Here is an 18,523-nt window from a genome sequence, read left to right as displayed (position 1 = left end):
TCATTTCCCATCTGAATTCATATACTCCTTCAGGCATCTGCCCACAGCACTGTGTTTCATCTTCTCTGTGAACAGTTCATCAAAGACACTCCTCTGCTTCGGAGTGAAGTAGTTTATCCAATCACCCACCACTCCTAGAAACACAAGAAATCTATCAGACAGGAAGCTCACAGAGAAAATCTGTCAGCTTTGCAGTCGCATGGGAGAGCATGGTCTCTCCTGGTGAGATGACGGAGGACCATTTTTCACTTGCTTTTTTGGTGTTTCTAATGATGACTGTGGTGGTTGCATATTAATTTCTACAGTTTATAATTACTTATTTAAAGAAAGATTTAAAATATATATGTTATGAGAGATCACTTATTCATTTCCTGACTGCCCAGACTCCTGAAATAATCACATAGAAACTATATTATTTGCCATACTGTTTGGCCGATAGCTTAAGCATATTGCTAGGAAGCTCTTACATCTAGAATTAACCTATTTCCATTATTTTATATTTTACCCCAAAATTTGTGGCCTACCAGGAAGGTTCCAGCTAGCAGCTGGCGTCTTTCTCCTCTGGATGCTCCATGGCCTCTCTTTGATGACTCCTACTCTTTTTATCTATCTTTTCTGGCCTGGCTACACTCTGTTAAGCCATTGACCAGAAGCAGCTTCTTTATTCACTAACCAATAAAAGCAACACATATACAGAAGGACTTCCCACACCATTTCTCCTTTTCTGTTTAAATAAAAAGGAAGGTTTTAACTTTGGTTTCCTTTTTCACAGTTTGTGTATGTTACTAAAAAAAACACTGATATTATATAATTTGTTTTTTTAGACAGGGTCATATTATGTAGTTCAGGTTGTCTTGGAACACGCATATTATATGGATCAGGATGGCCTCAGACCTGCCTACCTGTGCCTCTAGAGTGCTGGGGATTAAAGATGCTCACATGGTCATCATATGAGCCCAGCCCATATGAAAAATTAATATACAGAGATGATATTAAGATAGACAGCAAGAATCTGAATGCAGAAAACTATGACCTGTGGACTGAAACCTGCTAGCCGTATGTTTTGGGGTTGTTTTAAAGATTTATTCATTTTATGTGTAAAGTGTTTTACATTGGTACATGTGTCCAGTAGGAACTGGTCTTTGTGTTTATATCCAACACATGGTGGTACTCAGGTGCTGTTGTTAGTTACAGGTAGTGGTGGTGGGGTTTCATCTGTGGATATTTGCTAGGGTCATAACTGTGGTAGGTTGGAGCATGGGGGTGGACAGCCAGCACAGGAGTGTCTCACATGTTTATGGGGTGTGATTTGAGAACAGTGATTGCTTTGTTAACAGGACTCTCAAAGGCTGATGTAATACAAACATCACTATGAGGGCTCAGAGTGCCCTCCTTTCTCACTCTTGTATTTATGCAGCCTCTCTCAATCTTCTCCTTTCTCCTCTTTGCTCTTTTTGCCTCCTCTGAGCTCTCTCTGCTCTCTCTTCATCTCCTCTTCAGAATGCCCCTTGACCTTCTCCAGACCTTTTCAAGTACCACGTTGTCTTTCTGCCGTACATTCTCACAGCTCATGCAGCCAGCCATAGGTCTCTTCAGTCTCTTTGGACCACCCTTCCCATCTTTACCACTGTGGAAACTGCCTAGAGTTCACGAACAATGGACAGGTTCCCATGTGTGGTCCCGGCTTTCCGTCTAATTCTGGCCCATGTCTTTTCTTGGCTCCCCTTGGGCTGCTTCATGCCCTTGGGTACTAAGGTCCCCTGAGAGCCATCTTCTGTCCTTTGTGCTACCCACTCTTGGTTCCCTCCCAGATGACTCTGCCTCGTTTCACAACCTGCTGATGGCTCCCTGACAGACTTCTTGATTAAACCTCACAAGCAGGACTCCTGTCGCTGTCCCGGGGTGGCCCACGTTTCTCACCTAAACTGCTCCTCAGTGTCTTGCTCAGTTCTTCTGCCTCCCTTCCACACTCTTCCAATCACATTTACAGCCTCTCTACCACTCTGTGCCACACTGGCCTGCTTGTGTGGGTCCTTCTTCAACCAGGTTAGGGAAAGGCGAGGAGAAGGAAGAAGGGGGAGGGTAAGGACGGAGAGGAGAGGGTAGAGAGGGGATAGAAGGAGTGGGGAAGAGGAGAGACGGAGGAGAGGCACAGCTTCTCCCGAGGTTTAAGCTCCCTGACACCACTATCTTCTCATCTCCCACACTCTGCTCCATGCATACTCCTCTGCAGCAAGCTGCCCCTTTATCTTCTAGTGTGGACTCTGACCCCCTCTCTGCCATTGGCTCCCCTGGACAGCATTCCTCTCCCGCCATTTTCATAACCATTTCTCAAACTTTCAGTCCCAGATCTACAGGAGAAGTATGATCCTGCCTCCACACCCCCTCCCCAAAGTCGGTGTGGAATATCCTTTTATACTGTGTAAAGTTGTAGCACTGTGATTGATGTAACAAAGAGCTGAAGGGCCAATAGCTAGGCTGGAAGAGGTTAGGCAGGACTTCTGGGGACAGAGAGGAAGAAAGGCAGAGCCCTCAGCCAGATGCAGAGGAAGCAGGATGTGGAAAAGTAACTGAGCCATGTAAAAGAACGTCAGGTAATAGATAGGGGTTAATTTAAGTTATAAGGACTAGTTAGGAACAAGCCTAAGCTATAGGCCGAGGTTCCATAGTTAAGAAGTCTCTGTGTGGTTATTTGTGAACTGGTTTGTGGGACAGAGAAAGACTCCACACAGTCCTTCTCACTGTGGCTCAGGCTGTTAGCACTGTGCATTTCTGTCTGGAATATGAAGTTTTGGAGAAGTGATGCTGTGTTTTATTCAATAGTTGTGTATTAGTTCCAGAATTAATAGCTTATTAATATTTACTGAGTCAAATGCTTGGCTCCTTTCTAAGCCTTGGTTCTGTGACTCTGCATAAATAAGGCTGAGTTACAATAGAAAATTTGCAGTTAAGATAATATCTGTCTTACAATGAGTTGGCAAGTATTTCCTGTGGGGCATCATATTGGGCTGCGTGAAAGCAGGCAAAGAAACATTTGCTCTCCGGTAGGAATCGTGCATGCGTCTGTGCATACAAATACTTTGCCTTTATAATTTTTAGAACATTTCTCCTACATCTGGATAAAAAAATCACACACTTCAACACAGTTATAGGGGCTGTAGAGACTGCTCAGAGGCTGAAAGCACTGGCTGCTCTTACAGAGGACCTGAGTTCAGTTCCCAGTACCCACAACCATTTAACTCCACTTTTAGGGGACCCAATGCTCCCTTCTGGCATCCTTGGGTACTGCACCTATACTGTACAGATATACATGCAGACAGAACACTCTTACACATACATTTGGGGGGATAAAAAGATTCTACATCCAGATATTCACTACTTGTTTCTAACTTGGACCTGGAGAATCGCTGGGGGAGATTAATTCCTTTTCTTATGTCTCTATGCACATAAGCAATGTGAGGTCCATTGTGAAGACATGGTGAGCACAAACTCAATGAGAACTTTAAACACAATCACTGTCGTCCTTCTGTACACAGAGGAGATTGGTTTCCGGATGCTGTGGAGTAAGCCTCCTGAACACGGTGAAAATGTGTTGCTGTCATTGTTAATAAAATGCTGACTGGCTGATAGCTAGGCAGGATTTCAGGGCAGAGAGAATGCTGGGAAGAAGGGTGGAGTCAGAGGAACCACAAGTCAGACACAAAGGAAGCAAGAGATGAGCACGCTGTACTGAGAAAGGAACCACGAGGTGTCAAGAGGATAGATAAAAACATGGGTTAATTTTAAAGACTTTAGCTAGCGACAAGCCTGAGCTATTGGCTGAGCATTTACAATTAATAAATAGTTTCTGAGTGGTTATTTAGGACCCAGGCACTGGGACACAGAGAAACTTCACCTACTCCAGAATTCTCTGTCACCAACATTCTGGAATGCACATTGTTTATATAAAATAGCATCTAAGCTCTGCATATATAAAACCTGCATATAGCCTACGAAAGCTTCCCGTTATCGCTTATCATCTCTACATTACTTACTTATTACAATCTCAATGTCGGCTACACAGTAGTTCCTTGCTATTGTTTTAGAAACAATGAAAACAAAATGAGTCTGCACATACTCAAGTGTCTCCAGTCTTCATGGCTGACTGCCAGATGAGGAAAGAACGTGCAGAAACCAAAAGCCAAGTGCGCCTCCCAGTGGGAGCCGCAGATGGGGCCATCTCCTCCTCGGCTTACCTTTCCTGAACACCAGGTTCCTGTCGGACGTGAGGGCACAGATGGTGTGACTGGGCTCGCAATTCTCTTTCACCGCGTTGCTCTTCATCTCGTTGAACGAGGTGCTCCGGGCAATCTTACTAACATCGCTGTCATTCACATCAATGCCAAGGAAGTCAGCTATTTTATTTAGACTCTTAACGAAATCCTGAGCAACAGGAAAATTAAAGAAAGTAAGTGTGCCTCTTATCTACTTACCAAATCTGTTCCCTAAGCAAAAGTTATCCGTTGTTCGTTTGTGGCAGGATTCCCCTATGTCACCCTGGCTTCCTGGAGCTCCCTCTGTAGACCAGGCTGGCTTCAGACTCACAGAGACCCTCCTGTTTCTGCCTCCTGAGTGCTGGGATCAAAGGCTTGTGCTACCACCCTCGTTTCTCATCCCCTGACTTGGAACTTAGTTTGGTTTTAGCCTAGGCGGATGGGAAAGACTTACTTTCTTCATTTCTTCATAGAATAGGAAGAGGACATTTTTATCATTTTTGTGTTTCTCCCAGCTCAACACGTGATCAAACCAGGAGCCGTACACAACTGGAAGAGAAGTACACAACGGTGTTACTGTTTACAGTGATGGCTTTGCCCACACCTGGCTCCTTCCTAGTCAGCACAGAGGTCGGTGAGAGCACTCGCTCATTAGCCTGGGGTGAGACTGCCCAGAAAGGCTCATTTCACTGTTACCAGCCGGGTGTGTGTTGTCAGGAGATGCTCGCGGCCACATCTTTTCACAATACTCTGGTTATCTTATTTCCTTATTTCTAGTAAATATTTTTATCACTATGAAAAACAGCAGCAAACTCAAAACATATGTCTTTTTCAATATTCATATTCTGAACTTCTTAAGCTTCTCTAAGAAAATACTTAGTATCAGTCATTTTCTTTCTTTAAAGTGACATTCAAAATTTCAGGCTTTTATCACAAACATTTTAACACTTTTCCTTGAGCCATGGTCTCATTGTGTAGCCAAGGGTAATTCCGAGACTCACAGTAATCCTCCTGCCTCAGCCTCTCAAGTACTGATAGTATAACCATGAGCTATCATGCCGTTTTAAAACTTATTTTTTAAAGGCTCTTACAACAGTTATAGTATCTATTGTCTAAAAATTTTAAACCACATTAAAAACATAATAAATTTAAAAATACTCTATTCACTTATCTTAGTTCAAGACTGAACAATTCAGCCTTAGGTATTTATATTTATAATATAATACATATTGCCATTATGTATTTTGTTGTGAAATGATACCCTTGAAAAATTCTTCAGGTTCAAAAATAAAATATCCTTGACTGTGATCTTTTCAGCAGTGATGGTCAGAAAGGAAAGCCTGTTCTTGTCTCAGGACATCAGCTCATTGGAACCACGACCCATAAAGCAGAGTAAGTTTAAATGGGTCACTATCCATTGTCCAGGTATCATTACCACCCCAGTCTCCAACTCTGGCTTATGACCTCCGTGTCACAGATGCAATATAATTAACGCATGAGCTAACTACAATTTTGATGGTTTCAGATTTTGAGGAAGCCAAGTGCAAATAAATAATCCTGTACATATAGATATTTCTCTTTATTCATCCATTCTCGCAGTAATGATTTTCCTAGTGACATTTACATGTACAGTATTATTATTTGCTACTACTACTACTACTACTACTACAACTACTACTACTACTACTACTACTACACACACACACACACACACACACACACACACACACACACACACACACCGAAATCTAGATTCCACATGTGAGAAAAAACACATGGTGTCTGAGTCTGACGTATTTTGCTGTGTGTTTTTAAACCAGGAAATTCTGGGACTATTATGACGTCACTGTGGAGTTGGCCTTCTCCTCCAGCATCCCCAGGTAGACAGATAGTAAATTCCTCAAAGAGTTGCCTTGCTTTTCCTTAGCAATGCTTTAGGCTGTTTTTGAGTCCTATTCCATATCTCATCTCAGATGTCCACAACAGCAGTAGAGAACTGGTTTTCTAAGAATGGCCACCCTTTCCCGAGACTCAAATACCTGTAGAAGGAAGACAGGTTTTTCTCTCCTACAGCCTCAAGGGATGAAGGATGATCTCACACCAGCAGGGTCTTAGCCTAAGGTCAATCTCCACCCTCGACCTCCTACCAGTACCCACTGCCTAGGCCCCCATAGGACGTCACTGCCCACAACTGTGGATGCAGCGAGAGGCCTTGGGACTGGCGGAGAAGCCTGTGTCCTGCAACCAGGGATCGCAGCCGACTCAGTCCTGACCACTGGTTGAATGTAATCAACCTCACCCATTAAGGCTCTTTCAGAAAGAAATGAACTGCAGCGAGCCACAAACTGCACTTAAGAGGAAATTTCAGAGCTGTACTGATTGTAACTTCAAAGGCAGCTCTTCTGTTGGTCAGAATTGAAACTCTATTCCATGTTTCTCCAAACGGACGTTGGCCAGCTGGAAGAAGAAGGACGCTGTGCGTGCTTCCTGGCTAGCACACTGCGAGAGTCCATTACTCCTGTGTGCCGAGGAGTCCTTAAACCGCTTAGACGCTTCTAGTGACAAATAGAGCTGATTTTTAAATCACAAGCCTCATTTTCCAAGTTGTTAATAGAGCTTTGCTGTAAAGAAAGCTGAACTTCTAAAGTAAAGACAGATCCTCTTCTGAGGGGAACTGCTGTTCTGCATACGCTTCCTGTGTCACAGACTCACCAAGCCCTCTCTCCCCACTCCTGGCTTTAGCTTACACCCAAACTGCCGCCCTCCCCAGAATGCCATGGGCAGAGCTCGCCCAATCCGTGTGTCTGAGAAGTAAGTCAGAAAATTTGCTTGGTAGAAACTTCCAGAACTTCCTCCTCTTCCTATAAAATGAAGGTTTGTTTGAGACATTTTTCCTCCTGATCGCAGTCTTCAATCAACCTGGTCTCTCAGCCAATGTCACTAAGGACACTGTCTGTCTCAATCATCTCTGTCACCCCTGTCTTGCCAGTGGCTGTAATGGCTTTACCGGACAGCTCCTACCGTTCTCTACCAGCCCTTTATTATGTCTCTGATGTCTTCTCCTCGTTGGCTCACTCAACCATCTCCTTAGCAATGGTCCCCTGCTACCTTAATGCTTATTTCAATAAACTAAAGAAGAAGAAAAAGTCACTCAGCATTAGAGCAAAACGCTTCATCTTCTTCCCTCTCTCCAGTTGCTGCTAGAGGACTTTATACAACTCTGAGTTTAGATTCTGGATATGTGTGCTTCCAACCTATGGCTCCAAGGCTCCCTACCCACCTACATGCATTACCGTAATGCTCTATTCTCTGCATCAGCTGTTTTTGCCTTCTTCCTGACACCAATTGTAATGCAGTTCTTAGGTTCCAGTTTCTAGAAATTACTATGAAAATACAGCTATTGTATTATAAAGCAAAACTTTCTGCAACAAAGGACCTGGAAATAGACAGCCCTAAGACATGGCTTGAGAGGGAGCTAGAAGTGCCAATGTGTTCAAGATTAAGGCATTAGTTTCATTAAGCTATTAATGTGGCCTGATAGCACCAGAGCAAAATTTAAAGCTATTGTTTAACTTGAGAGCTACTACCCAGAAAGTAAAAGCTAAATTAGATGATTACATAAGCATCTGGCTACATCACTCTGCTCTATTGTCTTCATGTAAGTAGGAGCTGAGAAGATGAACCCAGGCTATCATAGAGCCGTCCTTAGGAAAGAGCCTCCCTGGATGCACATCTGCCGCCTCGTGTGAAACCACACGAGAGTCTCCATGTCTAGCAGAGAGCTGAGTGGACTTCTACGGTGGAATGTGGTCCTCTCTTAAGTTAAATCTGCGTGGTCCTTGAAGGTGTGCTATTCTCTTAGTCTTGCTCTGAGTTTGAAGGATAGATCTCTGAGTAGATTGGGGACTTGTCCCAAACCACACAGAATGAAGCACAGAATGAACAGATGCCTTCCACCTCAGTCATCTAGTCTTCCTAAGCATGGACACTCTTCAGAGTCCTTCAAACACCCCTTGAAGGTCACAGGGGTAACACACTCATACACACACTTTTTTGGGATGGTGTCATGCAGCCTGCTATTCTTGAACTTGTTGTGTAGCCCGGGATCATCTCAGACTCCAACTCCCCCACATCATCCTCTCAAGTGCTAGGATTCTATGTCCATCCTCTGTCTTACAAATAAGAACAGTAAAGCCATTGCTCACATCCAAATAAAATTTTTAAAGCTTTGCTTTTAAAATGGATTTGTGCAGGATGGAGAGCCCAGATGTAGGATGTTTATAGATAAAAGCCCATTACAACTAAAGATGTATTCATTCACCCAAGAAGGTGTAAGAGAAAGGCCTGGAATACTTTTTCCAACCATCCCCTGCCCTCCTCCCAGATAATCTGCTATGATGGTATGGTAGTCACTGGGTGCACATTTCACCAGCACCCGTTAGCCTTGCTTCATTCTGGCCTGTCCTGGCATGTTGGGGCAGCTGGCCCAATCCCTGCGTTCAGGGGCGTGGCTGCCCCAGGGGAGAGAGGTACCCTTAAAAGGAGCCGGGTGGGGGATAGCCGCCCTGTTTTTTTCCCCCCACTTGACCCTTTGCTTCGCTGGAGCCTTGGCTTTGTAAGTGTCCCTCTTTCTCCTTTTATTAAAACTGATTTATTAAAAAAGGACTATTTTTGGTTATTTCAAATCTCCCGCATCACTGGCACTTTCTATGACTGTGTCCACAGAAAACTAACATGTGGAGGAGGAGCAGGGTCACACGGCTACTGCCCGGCCTTCCCTATACCTCACCTGGGCGTGTTCCCATTCTGCGTGCAGAGTCATAGTGAGGACATGACCAGGTTGGAACACAGGAAGCATAGATGAGAAGGAGCTACAATGTGCAAAATGGGAACAAAAAATAGCATTTCTCGTCTTGAGAAAAAGCAGACTCAGGGTCTGTTCTGAAAAAAAATGTGTGTTTAGACTCTATTTATTCCAAAGATGGGCTGGAGGCAGAGAGAGGCATGCTAACCATCTTTAAATATTTAGAGGATGGTCATGTGGAAGAAGAATTCATGATCAGGTGGCTTTTTAGACTGGACACCTTGTGGCACCATGGTAAGCAGAAAGATTTTGGAATAGACATTAGATCGTGGCTCTACTCCTCATTTGTTATGCATCTGTGTAGGGTTATTTAGCCTCCTAAGTCTGTTACTCCTTGGAGTTGTAAAATGAGGATATAACATCTACCACATGAGGTTCTGGTGGGGGTAAAACAAGATAGTATTTACCTAGTACTTAGCTAAGCATGTCCGTCACATGGGAAGCACACAGTAGACAGTAAGGATGAAACGGTGTGGGGTTCATGAGCCTGTGTTCCAGTGTGGCTGGTGTGGGGTTCATGAGCCTGTGTTCCAGTGTGGCCGGTGTGGGGTTCATGAGCCTGGGCCCAGTGTTAGGATGCCCAAGCCTTCACTGCTCCAGAGGTTGTGGGAGCGACACAAAGACGAGGTGTCTGTTGGAGTCACGTAAAGTACCTGCCAGTCTTGAGGCATCAGGATTCTGCTAAATGTGCGGCATTTGTCAAGGGGAAACTATATCTGAAGGACAAGCTGAAATGGCATGAGTCTACCCCAGTCCTCTGTGCCTCCTGCAGCAGTCCCTGTGGATCTCAGGATCAGGCTACAGGTGCTGAAACTAATTGCTACAGCTGAACTATCTGCCCGCCAAGCTGTGAAATGAAAGCCCTTCTGTGTCCACTTCTGCAGGCAGGATGTGCGCGGGGTAGGGTTCAGTGGCTTCAAACAAGAACCTGAAGGAGTACAGGAGGGATGGGGAGTGGGGGAGGAAATAGTTGGAAGAGATGGGGGAGATTAGGAGACTGAATTTGACCTAAATCACATTAATTACAAGTATGAAAGTCTCAAACACTAAATTCTTTAAACCTCAAAAGAGTGATATGTAAATAAATTCCTTAACCTAGGTTCAGTAACCCAGGATGGGGTGGGGGTGGGGAGTTAGCAGAAAGTCAGATATTCTTTGCAACTTATTCTTCAAGTAAAAGTTATTTATTAAATGTGTAACTGAGAAAGACGTGCAGTAGCCCACCCTGCAAAGAGATCGAGTCCTCCAGGCCTTCATCATTTTAAACTCATGTCTCCTAATTTCTTAACTATCTTGGCATACTGTCTTTATTTAGATTTTTTAAGGTTTGCCCCCACCACTGAGTCAGGGGGAAGGAATGAGCTAAACGGTGATGCAGGTGCAATGTGCCCCGAGCAGCTTTGTCAGTGTTTCTGGGAGCAATTGTGTCCTGCTACCTTCCATGAAATCAGTTTGCTCACGATGTGTTTGCTGGTTTCCTTAGGAGAATCTGTGTGTGCATATGTACTTTCTCACCAAGTTACCTAGCTGCCCTTCGCTCGGGACATCATTACTTCAGAAAAAAAAAAAACGGTGCATGAAAACAAAGTCCTTACAAAATTAATCTCTATTTTGAAAATATAACTCACCCACAAATATGCTTCTCCCCAGAGTGATGTAGGTGTGTCTTCTATCTATCTGATGATTTCATTGGATAATTAATAAAGAAACTGCCTGGCCCATCTGATAGACCGGCCCTTAGGTGGGTGGAGTAGACAGAACAGGAAGAAGGAAGTGAGGTAGATGGCTCAGTCAGATTCCATGCCTCTCTTAAGTTAGGCAGACCACCGTGCCTCTCCTCAGAGAGATGCCAGATGCGATGAAGCTCCAGCCCAAGATGGACGCACGCTAGAATCTACCTGGTAAGGCACCACTTTGTGGTGCTACACAGATTATTAGATATGGGTTAGTCAAGATGTGAGGAAGAGGCTGAAACTAAGGGCCAGGCAGTGTTTAAAAGAATACAATTTATGTGTTGTTATTTCGGGGCATAAGCTAGTCAGGAGGCCGAAAGCAGGGCGGCAGGAATGCAGCCCACAGCTCATCACTACACCAGAGGCTGTGAAAAGGACTGTGAAAGAATCAAGAATTTCCTTAAAAGGAAAAAGGATCTCTTCAGCGCACGGGTAGAAGCCGGCAGTCAGATCTAGCAAAGGTTTGGAGCCTGCTTTCATTTTGAGCGAGAAAGTTCAAAACATTTAATGATTTTTTTAAAAGATGATTGTCAGGGTTGGGAGATGGTTCAGTAGATACAAACACTTGCAGCACAAATACCAGGATCTGAGATCAAACCCCAGCATCCAGGTTATAAGACAGCTGAGTGTGTCCAAGTGCAACTCTGTACCCTCAGCCTGGCCAGGGTGGAGACCAGAGGACGTCTTTGGTTCCCCATCGGCTAGCCCAGCTCCAAGTTCAGTGAAAGACCCTTTCTCAAGAAGGCAAGGTGGGGATGGGGAGAGCAGGACACCTAACATTCTCCTAATAACCGGCACGCCAAAGTGTGTGCGCGCATACGCGCATACACTCACACACACGCACACACACACACGCACACACACACACTCACACACACACACATGCACACTCACACAATAAACACATGCACATGCATGAACACACACAAGTAAATAGATACAATTTAAAAATAAGACAGTGATGGTTGTTAGATTTACCGTCTCCTCTGAGGAAGAGCTCTAAGAACGCAGCCCATGTTCCCGGGGATGGAAGGCTGGGGTTGTCTCTGTAGTAGTGGAACAGGGACACAGCTGTGTCCTTCGGATTCCTGACGACGTACACGATCTGTTGAAACACGCAAATCCCTTTTTCTAGGATGAAAGTAACCACAACACATGGTATCTCCCAAAGGAGTTGTGGCTAAAACTTACCTGTGCAAATTCTACCTTTTATTTTTTTAATAGCTGCAGTCAATGACTCAACACGCCTAGGTTTCTGTCACTGGAAATCCAGTGTGCGCAGTAAGAGTCATCACTGACAAAAGTCAATGTACAGGTTTGGATTCCAGAGGTCCGAGAAAGGACCTAGCTTTCTGAGTTTTTCACCATCTCCCAGCAGACATGGTGCTCACAGCCTGTGGACAACTTTCTAAATCAATTGACTGAGTGTGGTCCTGTCTTTCAGGGCCAGGGATGGGAAAATCCCTATTTATTGTCAGGAAAAATTACTTTTTGCTTGTCTATATGTTAGAAAACACTTGCACGCACTGTTATTTTATAGGAAAAACTATAGTTTAGACCTTCCCTTTTTGACAATTGAATTCCTTGCCCAGTAGAACACCTAAGATTCCCTCCCAGTGTCTAGGAATACTGTAACTATAATTCAGCTCATAAACATGTATTCAGTGTGTGCTGAATGCCAGGTGATATGCAATGACCCAGTTCCAACAGTGAGCAAGATGGAAGTGATTTGCGACCTCTCTCAGTATATAGTCAGCTGAGGGAACAGACAATGACATGTTCTCTTGACAATGGAGCAGGTAGGAGTTCTAAGACAGGATTACAAAAGGAACAGGTAAGAAGCCCCCAGAAAGCAACAGAAGCTGGATAATGAAGCATCTCTGATCATAGCCAACATTGCAGAAGTTAAGGAAGAGATGTTCTTGTGTTTTTAACTCACAACTGGGGCAGTCACAATTTGCCTAGATAAGACAGAATTTGCTGATCATTTTTAAATACAATGCTATCTCCCAGTAGCGTGTTCATAGTCCAAATACTGTGTGGCTCACATGAATAGTGAGTGCCTGGTTCCTCATTAATTGAGAGATGTGTAAAGGTCAATGTGTGCAGGAATAAAGAACCACCTTTACCCAGCCCCACCCAAGATCCTCTCTAGCTTACGTCACACAAAGCAACCTCGCAGGCCTTGACCTTCTCTCACTGTGCCAGGCTTCCAGTACCCAAAGATTGGCAAACTCACCTCTAAAAAGACAAAATGGGATAAAGTAGCAAAGGTTTAAGCCTCCATTGATCAGTTAGAGATAGTTGTTTGAACAGAGAAGCAAGCCTCTGGAGAAGCCCTGCTGTTATATGTCTGTGATATCTACTCAGGAAAATAATGAAACCCATCATTGTAGATGTTAGAGTCAACCGAGAAACCTGAAGAATTACCAGAGAAAGTTAGGGACTAGAAAGGAAAGAGAGTGTGATACTCTATGAGAGGCAGGGAAAGGGTTATTAACTAAAGCATCATGAGGGGCTAGAGAGATGGCTTAGTTGTCCTTGCTGTTCTTCCAAATGAGTTGAGTTCAGTTCCCAGCACCCACATTGGGCAGCTCACAACCAGAGGAATCCAATGCCTTAGGGGTCCATCGACACCTCTACTCATATGCACATGCTCTCTCTCTCTCTCTCTCTCTCTCTCTCTCTCTCTCTCTCTCTCTCTCTCTCTCTCTCCCCCATCTCTCACACACACAAATCATAAAAATAAAATCATGATTAAGTATCATAAAATCAGTTACAAAATATAAATTTCATGCCAGGGATTTTCCTAACAACAAGGAAAGAAGAAAAAAACAATAAGAAGAAAATAATACAACTTAACTCCCTGATGGCCTCTTGTGCCTTTCCACCACACACCCCAGCTACACATGTGGTGCACAGACATAAATGCAAGCAAAACACCTATACACATAATGTATTTTTATCTGAAAAAAGAAACTAAGTGAAAGTGAAAAGTTTTAGGGGACATTTAGAGGGAAGTCAGCCCTGCACAGGCAGGGAAAGCTTGACCTACTCTCAGGCCTTCAAGACCAATCTACAAGCCTATACATGGAGGGCCAATAGCCTACATCCCATAAATGGAGGGCAAATAGTCTACATCCCATCCATGGAGGGAAAATAGCCTACAAGCCTATCCATGGAGGGCCAATAGCCTACATCCCATAAATGGAGGGCAAATAGTCTACATCCCATCCATGGAGGGCCAATAGCCTACATCCCATCCACGGAGGGAGAATAGCCTACAAGCCTATCCATGGAGGGCCAATAGCCTCCATCCCATCCATGGTGGGCCAATAGCCTACATCTCATCAATGGAGGGCAAATAGTCTATATCCCATCCATGGAGGGAGAATAGCCTATATCCCACCCATGGAGGGAGAATAGCCTACAAGTCCATCCATGGAAGACCAATAACCTATATCCCATCCATGGAGGGAGAATAGCCTACATATCATCCATGGAGGGCAGATAGCCTACAAGTCCATCCATGGAGGGCCAATAGCTTACATCCATCCATGGAGGGCCAATAACCTATATCCCATCCATGGAGGCCAATATTCAATTATATGCAGCCTTGCATCATGTGCTGACAGGAACAAGATATTCAACTTGTGTTTCAATGGACGGCCAGATAAGGGAGTATTTGCTGAGTCACTTATCCTAACTTCTGGAGGTCAGAAGAGAGTTACAAAGGCCTTGGTTCCCCTTAGGGGCATTAAGGAAAGGTTGTGCCTTAAGGCTGAACCTTCAGTGTGGAGATTAAGAAGCACTTATCTGAGGTTTGGGTTCTTTACTCTTAAGTGGCCTATGACCTACATGTGCCATGTGCATGGGACAAACACAAAACCTCCTGGCTTAAGAATGCCATTAGTAACTGTAGTTAGTTCTCCCCTCCATCCCCCTCTCCTATCTCACAGTGAGCTTGTGTGTCTCTCTGTCTCTTCCCCTCCCTCTTTCCCTCCATCTCCCTCCCTCCCCTCATCCTCCCCCTTCTCCTCTGTCTCCAACATTGCTGCTCCCATGTCTCCTCCCTTCCTCTCTGGGTCTGCATTTAATCCAGACATGAAGGATGAGAGTGTCTTACTGCCTTTCTCTGTTTGCCTCCCTCCCCTTCTCTCTGTCTCAGAAAGGAAAACTGTTCTCTACGTTTTGAAAATGTAATTGAGTTAAGCTTTCCTTACTCTGACAGACAGACAGACAACTTCCCCTGTTCTGACAGACAGGCAGCTCCCCCTGTTCTGACAGACAGACAGCTTCCCTGTTCTGACAGACAGACAGGCAACTCCCCCTGTTCTGACAGACAGACAGCTTCCCCTGTTCTGACATTCTGACCCTGCTTGGTTGTGTTTGTGTAGGAGTGGGAGCATGCAGAGCTGCAGTCACAGTCGAAGGAGAATCTTCTGTGCCTTCCGGTGTGACAGGCGCCTTGTTTCGTGTGGTTAGAAAATGATTGGCATGGTTGGAGGAGGCTTCATTTCTGGGGATCCCATATGTGTCTTATCTCTGATTTCCGAACATTATTCTTGTGTTTTATTTCTGATCACAATGTTCCTTATGCACATATTTGTGAAACGATGAAATTGAGTGTTAACGCCATACACTAGAAATTCACTTTACTTGTTGAGCTATTTGCATTTAGTGTTTTTTCCCCTGTGAAGATATGCTTTAACCAAACTGAGAATATTTGTTATACTATACCTAAGAACATGGTTTCTTCATCCTTTTATTATACAAAAACCCCTTCATGAAAATATAAATAGAAAAAGAAAACCATGAGAATGGAAAATGTTCTTGTAAATTATAATTGGCTTTTAAAAATAATAATCTATGAGTTAATAATAATGGCTTGAGGAAACTGTCCTTTAACATTTCTTGTTATAAAATTTGTTTCCTAGAAAAAATAAAATAATTAAATGTAAATGGCACTTGCTTTGCTGCCATCAAGCCTCACGACAAGGCAAGAATGCAGGAACCCTAGCTGGAGCTGGAGAGACTGCGCAGTGGTAAGAGCCCTGGCTGCTCTCGCAGAGGCCCCAGGTTCTGTTCCCAGCACCTGCATGGTGACTCACAACTGTCTGTGACTCCAGGTCTAGGAAATCCAATGATGTCTTTGCGTCTCCAAAGCCACTGCATGCACATGGTACACACACCCGAAGGTGCTCACACATACACATCAAAGAAAATGAATCTTGAATCTTGGGGGGAAACTCATCGTTTCCAAGGCTGCACGCTGTGAGCAGGACTCACCTTACACTGCTTCTGTTTAACAGTTTCAGGGATCATCTCGTAGCTCAGATGGGTTGGGATGACTCTTCTCTTCGGGACCATCTCTAGCTCTTCAAACTTAGAGACATTTCCCCACTCGATAGGAGATGTGAGGGTAATTCCAATGTTGGGAATGTTCTCAATGACTTCTGCTACCCAGTGGGTTCCTTCACACAAACAGAAGATGAAATGCAGCTTTCATTAAATGTCACAGCTGAAGAAACAGATGTAGAAGGTGAGCAAGTTAAGCAAGGCAGGAATGATTCTAATCAGCAGTCGTGACTATGATGTCCCGAAACCTGATGAGATGTTAACTTGCTTTAAGTAGAATCCTGTTACAAGAGTGAAAAGGTTCGCAGGGGGTGCTTGCTGATTCCCTGGCAAAAGACAAGTTGTTATTATTCATTTCTAGACTCTTCAAAGCACCAACTCATGTACATGTTCTCTAATGTGATTCCATGTTCCATGAGCCCTTGAGCCTTCTCTTACAGGCTATGTTCTACCTTCCCCCCCACTACACACACAAGAAGTTGTCTCTCTTTTCTGTCTCCCCATGGTACCCAGCCCCTTCCTCTGTTAGTATAAACACCAGAATACAGTTGCCATGGTGTGTTGTGTGTGTTTACCTCCATATTTACCCTTTGAAGATAGACACAGACCTCTGTGTGTGCGTAGAACAGCATTTCTGCAGACCAAGTATTTGGATCATAAATGTTTGTTACACTTAGAGAGCTAAAAGTTTGCTACCATAGAATCTGGGAAAAACACATGAGCTCTGCTTAGTTTTGTTTGTTTTTTTACTTGTTTGTTTTTGAAGGGATGGTGATGATGCTGATGACGTTGTTTTAAATTGTACTTGTTATCATTGTATTTGCATATGATGTGTGGGGTGAGGGGGATGTCACAGAATGCACAGGAAGGTCAGAGGACAACTTGTAGAGTTGGTTCTGTCTTCCACTTTGTGCCTGGATGAAATTCAGATAACCAGGTTTGCACAACAAGGGTTTCACCCATGGAACAATCCTAATAGACCTATGTTTGGTTTTGTTTTTGATGCAGGGGTTGAGCTCAGTGCTTCTTTCATCTCCACAAGTGCTCTTTCACCAGACTCCCCACACCCATATGCCCAGCCAAGAATAGAACTCTACACTTCAGGGAAGATAATGATTTTGCAGCAGGAAAACGAAAGCTTACAGGGGGAGTGGGGGTATTTGCTAATTTGAAGACTACATCCCTATGGAGATTAAATCAGGCTAGTGCTAGTGTCCTTAACTTCATTGTGACTTCAGAGAGGTGCAATAGGTACACCTTTATGGCTGAGTAAATATTCAGAGTCTAGCACTCTGATTTGTTTTATGTTAAGTGTACTTTAGAAAGTCTTTTTTTAATTATTATTTTGTTTTGATTTTTAGCTCCATTCATTTTGCAAGTGTGAGTGTCTTACCTGCAGGTATGTATGTGTGTCTTGTGAGTGCCTGGTGTCTGCAGAGGTCAGAAGAGGACATCAGAATCCCCAGAATCAGAGTTAAGAGGTGTGTTTGTTTGTGTGTGTGTGTGTTTTCTAAAAACCTCTCACCCATGTGCACTTGGCTACTTCCCACAATGAGGACCTCCTGGTTTAATTGGTGACTACAGTCCACACCCGACTCAAAAGCAGCTTGCCTGCTCACTGTTGACCTGGTTACTGGGTAGTTGCCATCTCCATGTGACCACTATTACGGAAATAACAGCAGGCAATTGGACATTACATAACAAAACAAAATTAACACAAAACCATTTGTGATGGTGGAGAAAGTGGCTAATGCTGGTGTGTATACAATTGCTCAGGAACCAGTTCTGAAGTAAATGTTTTAGCCAGGAAAGGACGGCTCTTACGGCACATGCAAATGTTCCAGACCCATAAGCACGAACTGAACAGAGACTGTTTATTCATCACAGAGCCTGGAGCAAGGCACGGTGGGAATTTGTGTGCGATGCTTTTCTTATTGCATATGATTTATCAACACTTGCGTTTCTTCACAAAGTGAATAAAAAGGAAAGCTGTACAGAGCTTTAATTATTTCACCTGAATCTTTCTGAAGTTCAAAAAATTAAATCCTGAAAAGTCATGCTCCCCTTTTCAAATAAAATTTCTGATAAATAAAGTTATTTTGAAAATGATTGTTCTGTTTGTTATTGTTACATCTCTGCATCTTACAGTACACTTAAGAAAAAAACTCACCAGATTTTGGGTAGGAAACCAGAAATATGTCATCATCTCTCGCATCAAAAGAATCCAAGGAATCGAGGAGTCCTTCCGAAGACATGGAAGAGAAGAGGATGCCCTTGTACTTGTGAAGGAGGCCCGACTCAGTCTGGGGTGACAT

The 18,523-nt window shown here is 43.9% G+C and overlaps 1 protein-coding gene across 1 annotated transcript; it reads right to left on the bottom strand.

Moving 5' to 3' along the window:
* On the bottom strand, positions 1–18,523 carry LOC119806496 (sulfotransferase 1C2-like). The gene is made up of 6 exons (XM_038318268.1): positions 18,379–18,523; positions 16,140–16,324; positions 11,829–11,955; positions 4,708–4,802; positions 4,236–4,422; positions 1–134 (listed from the first exon to the last, which is right to left on the bottom strand). Exons 1-6 carry the CDS (start codon positions 18,521–18,523, stop codon positions 1–3), a joined length of 873 nt encoding a protein of 290 aa, XP_038174196.1.

The sequence above is a fragment of the Arvicola amphibius genome, chromosome 2, assembly GCF_903992535.2.
Source record: "Arvicola amphibius chromosome 2, mArvAmp1.2, whole genome shotgun sequence".
In the NCBI taxonomy this organism is placed as follows: domain Eukaryota; kingdom Metazoa; phylum Chordata; class Mammalia; order Rodentia; family Cricetidae; genus Arvicola; species Arvicola amphibius.
Note: the sequence above shows the minus strand (reverse complement) of the source record. Positions and strands in the feature narration are given on the sequence as shown.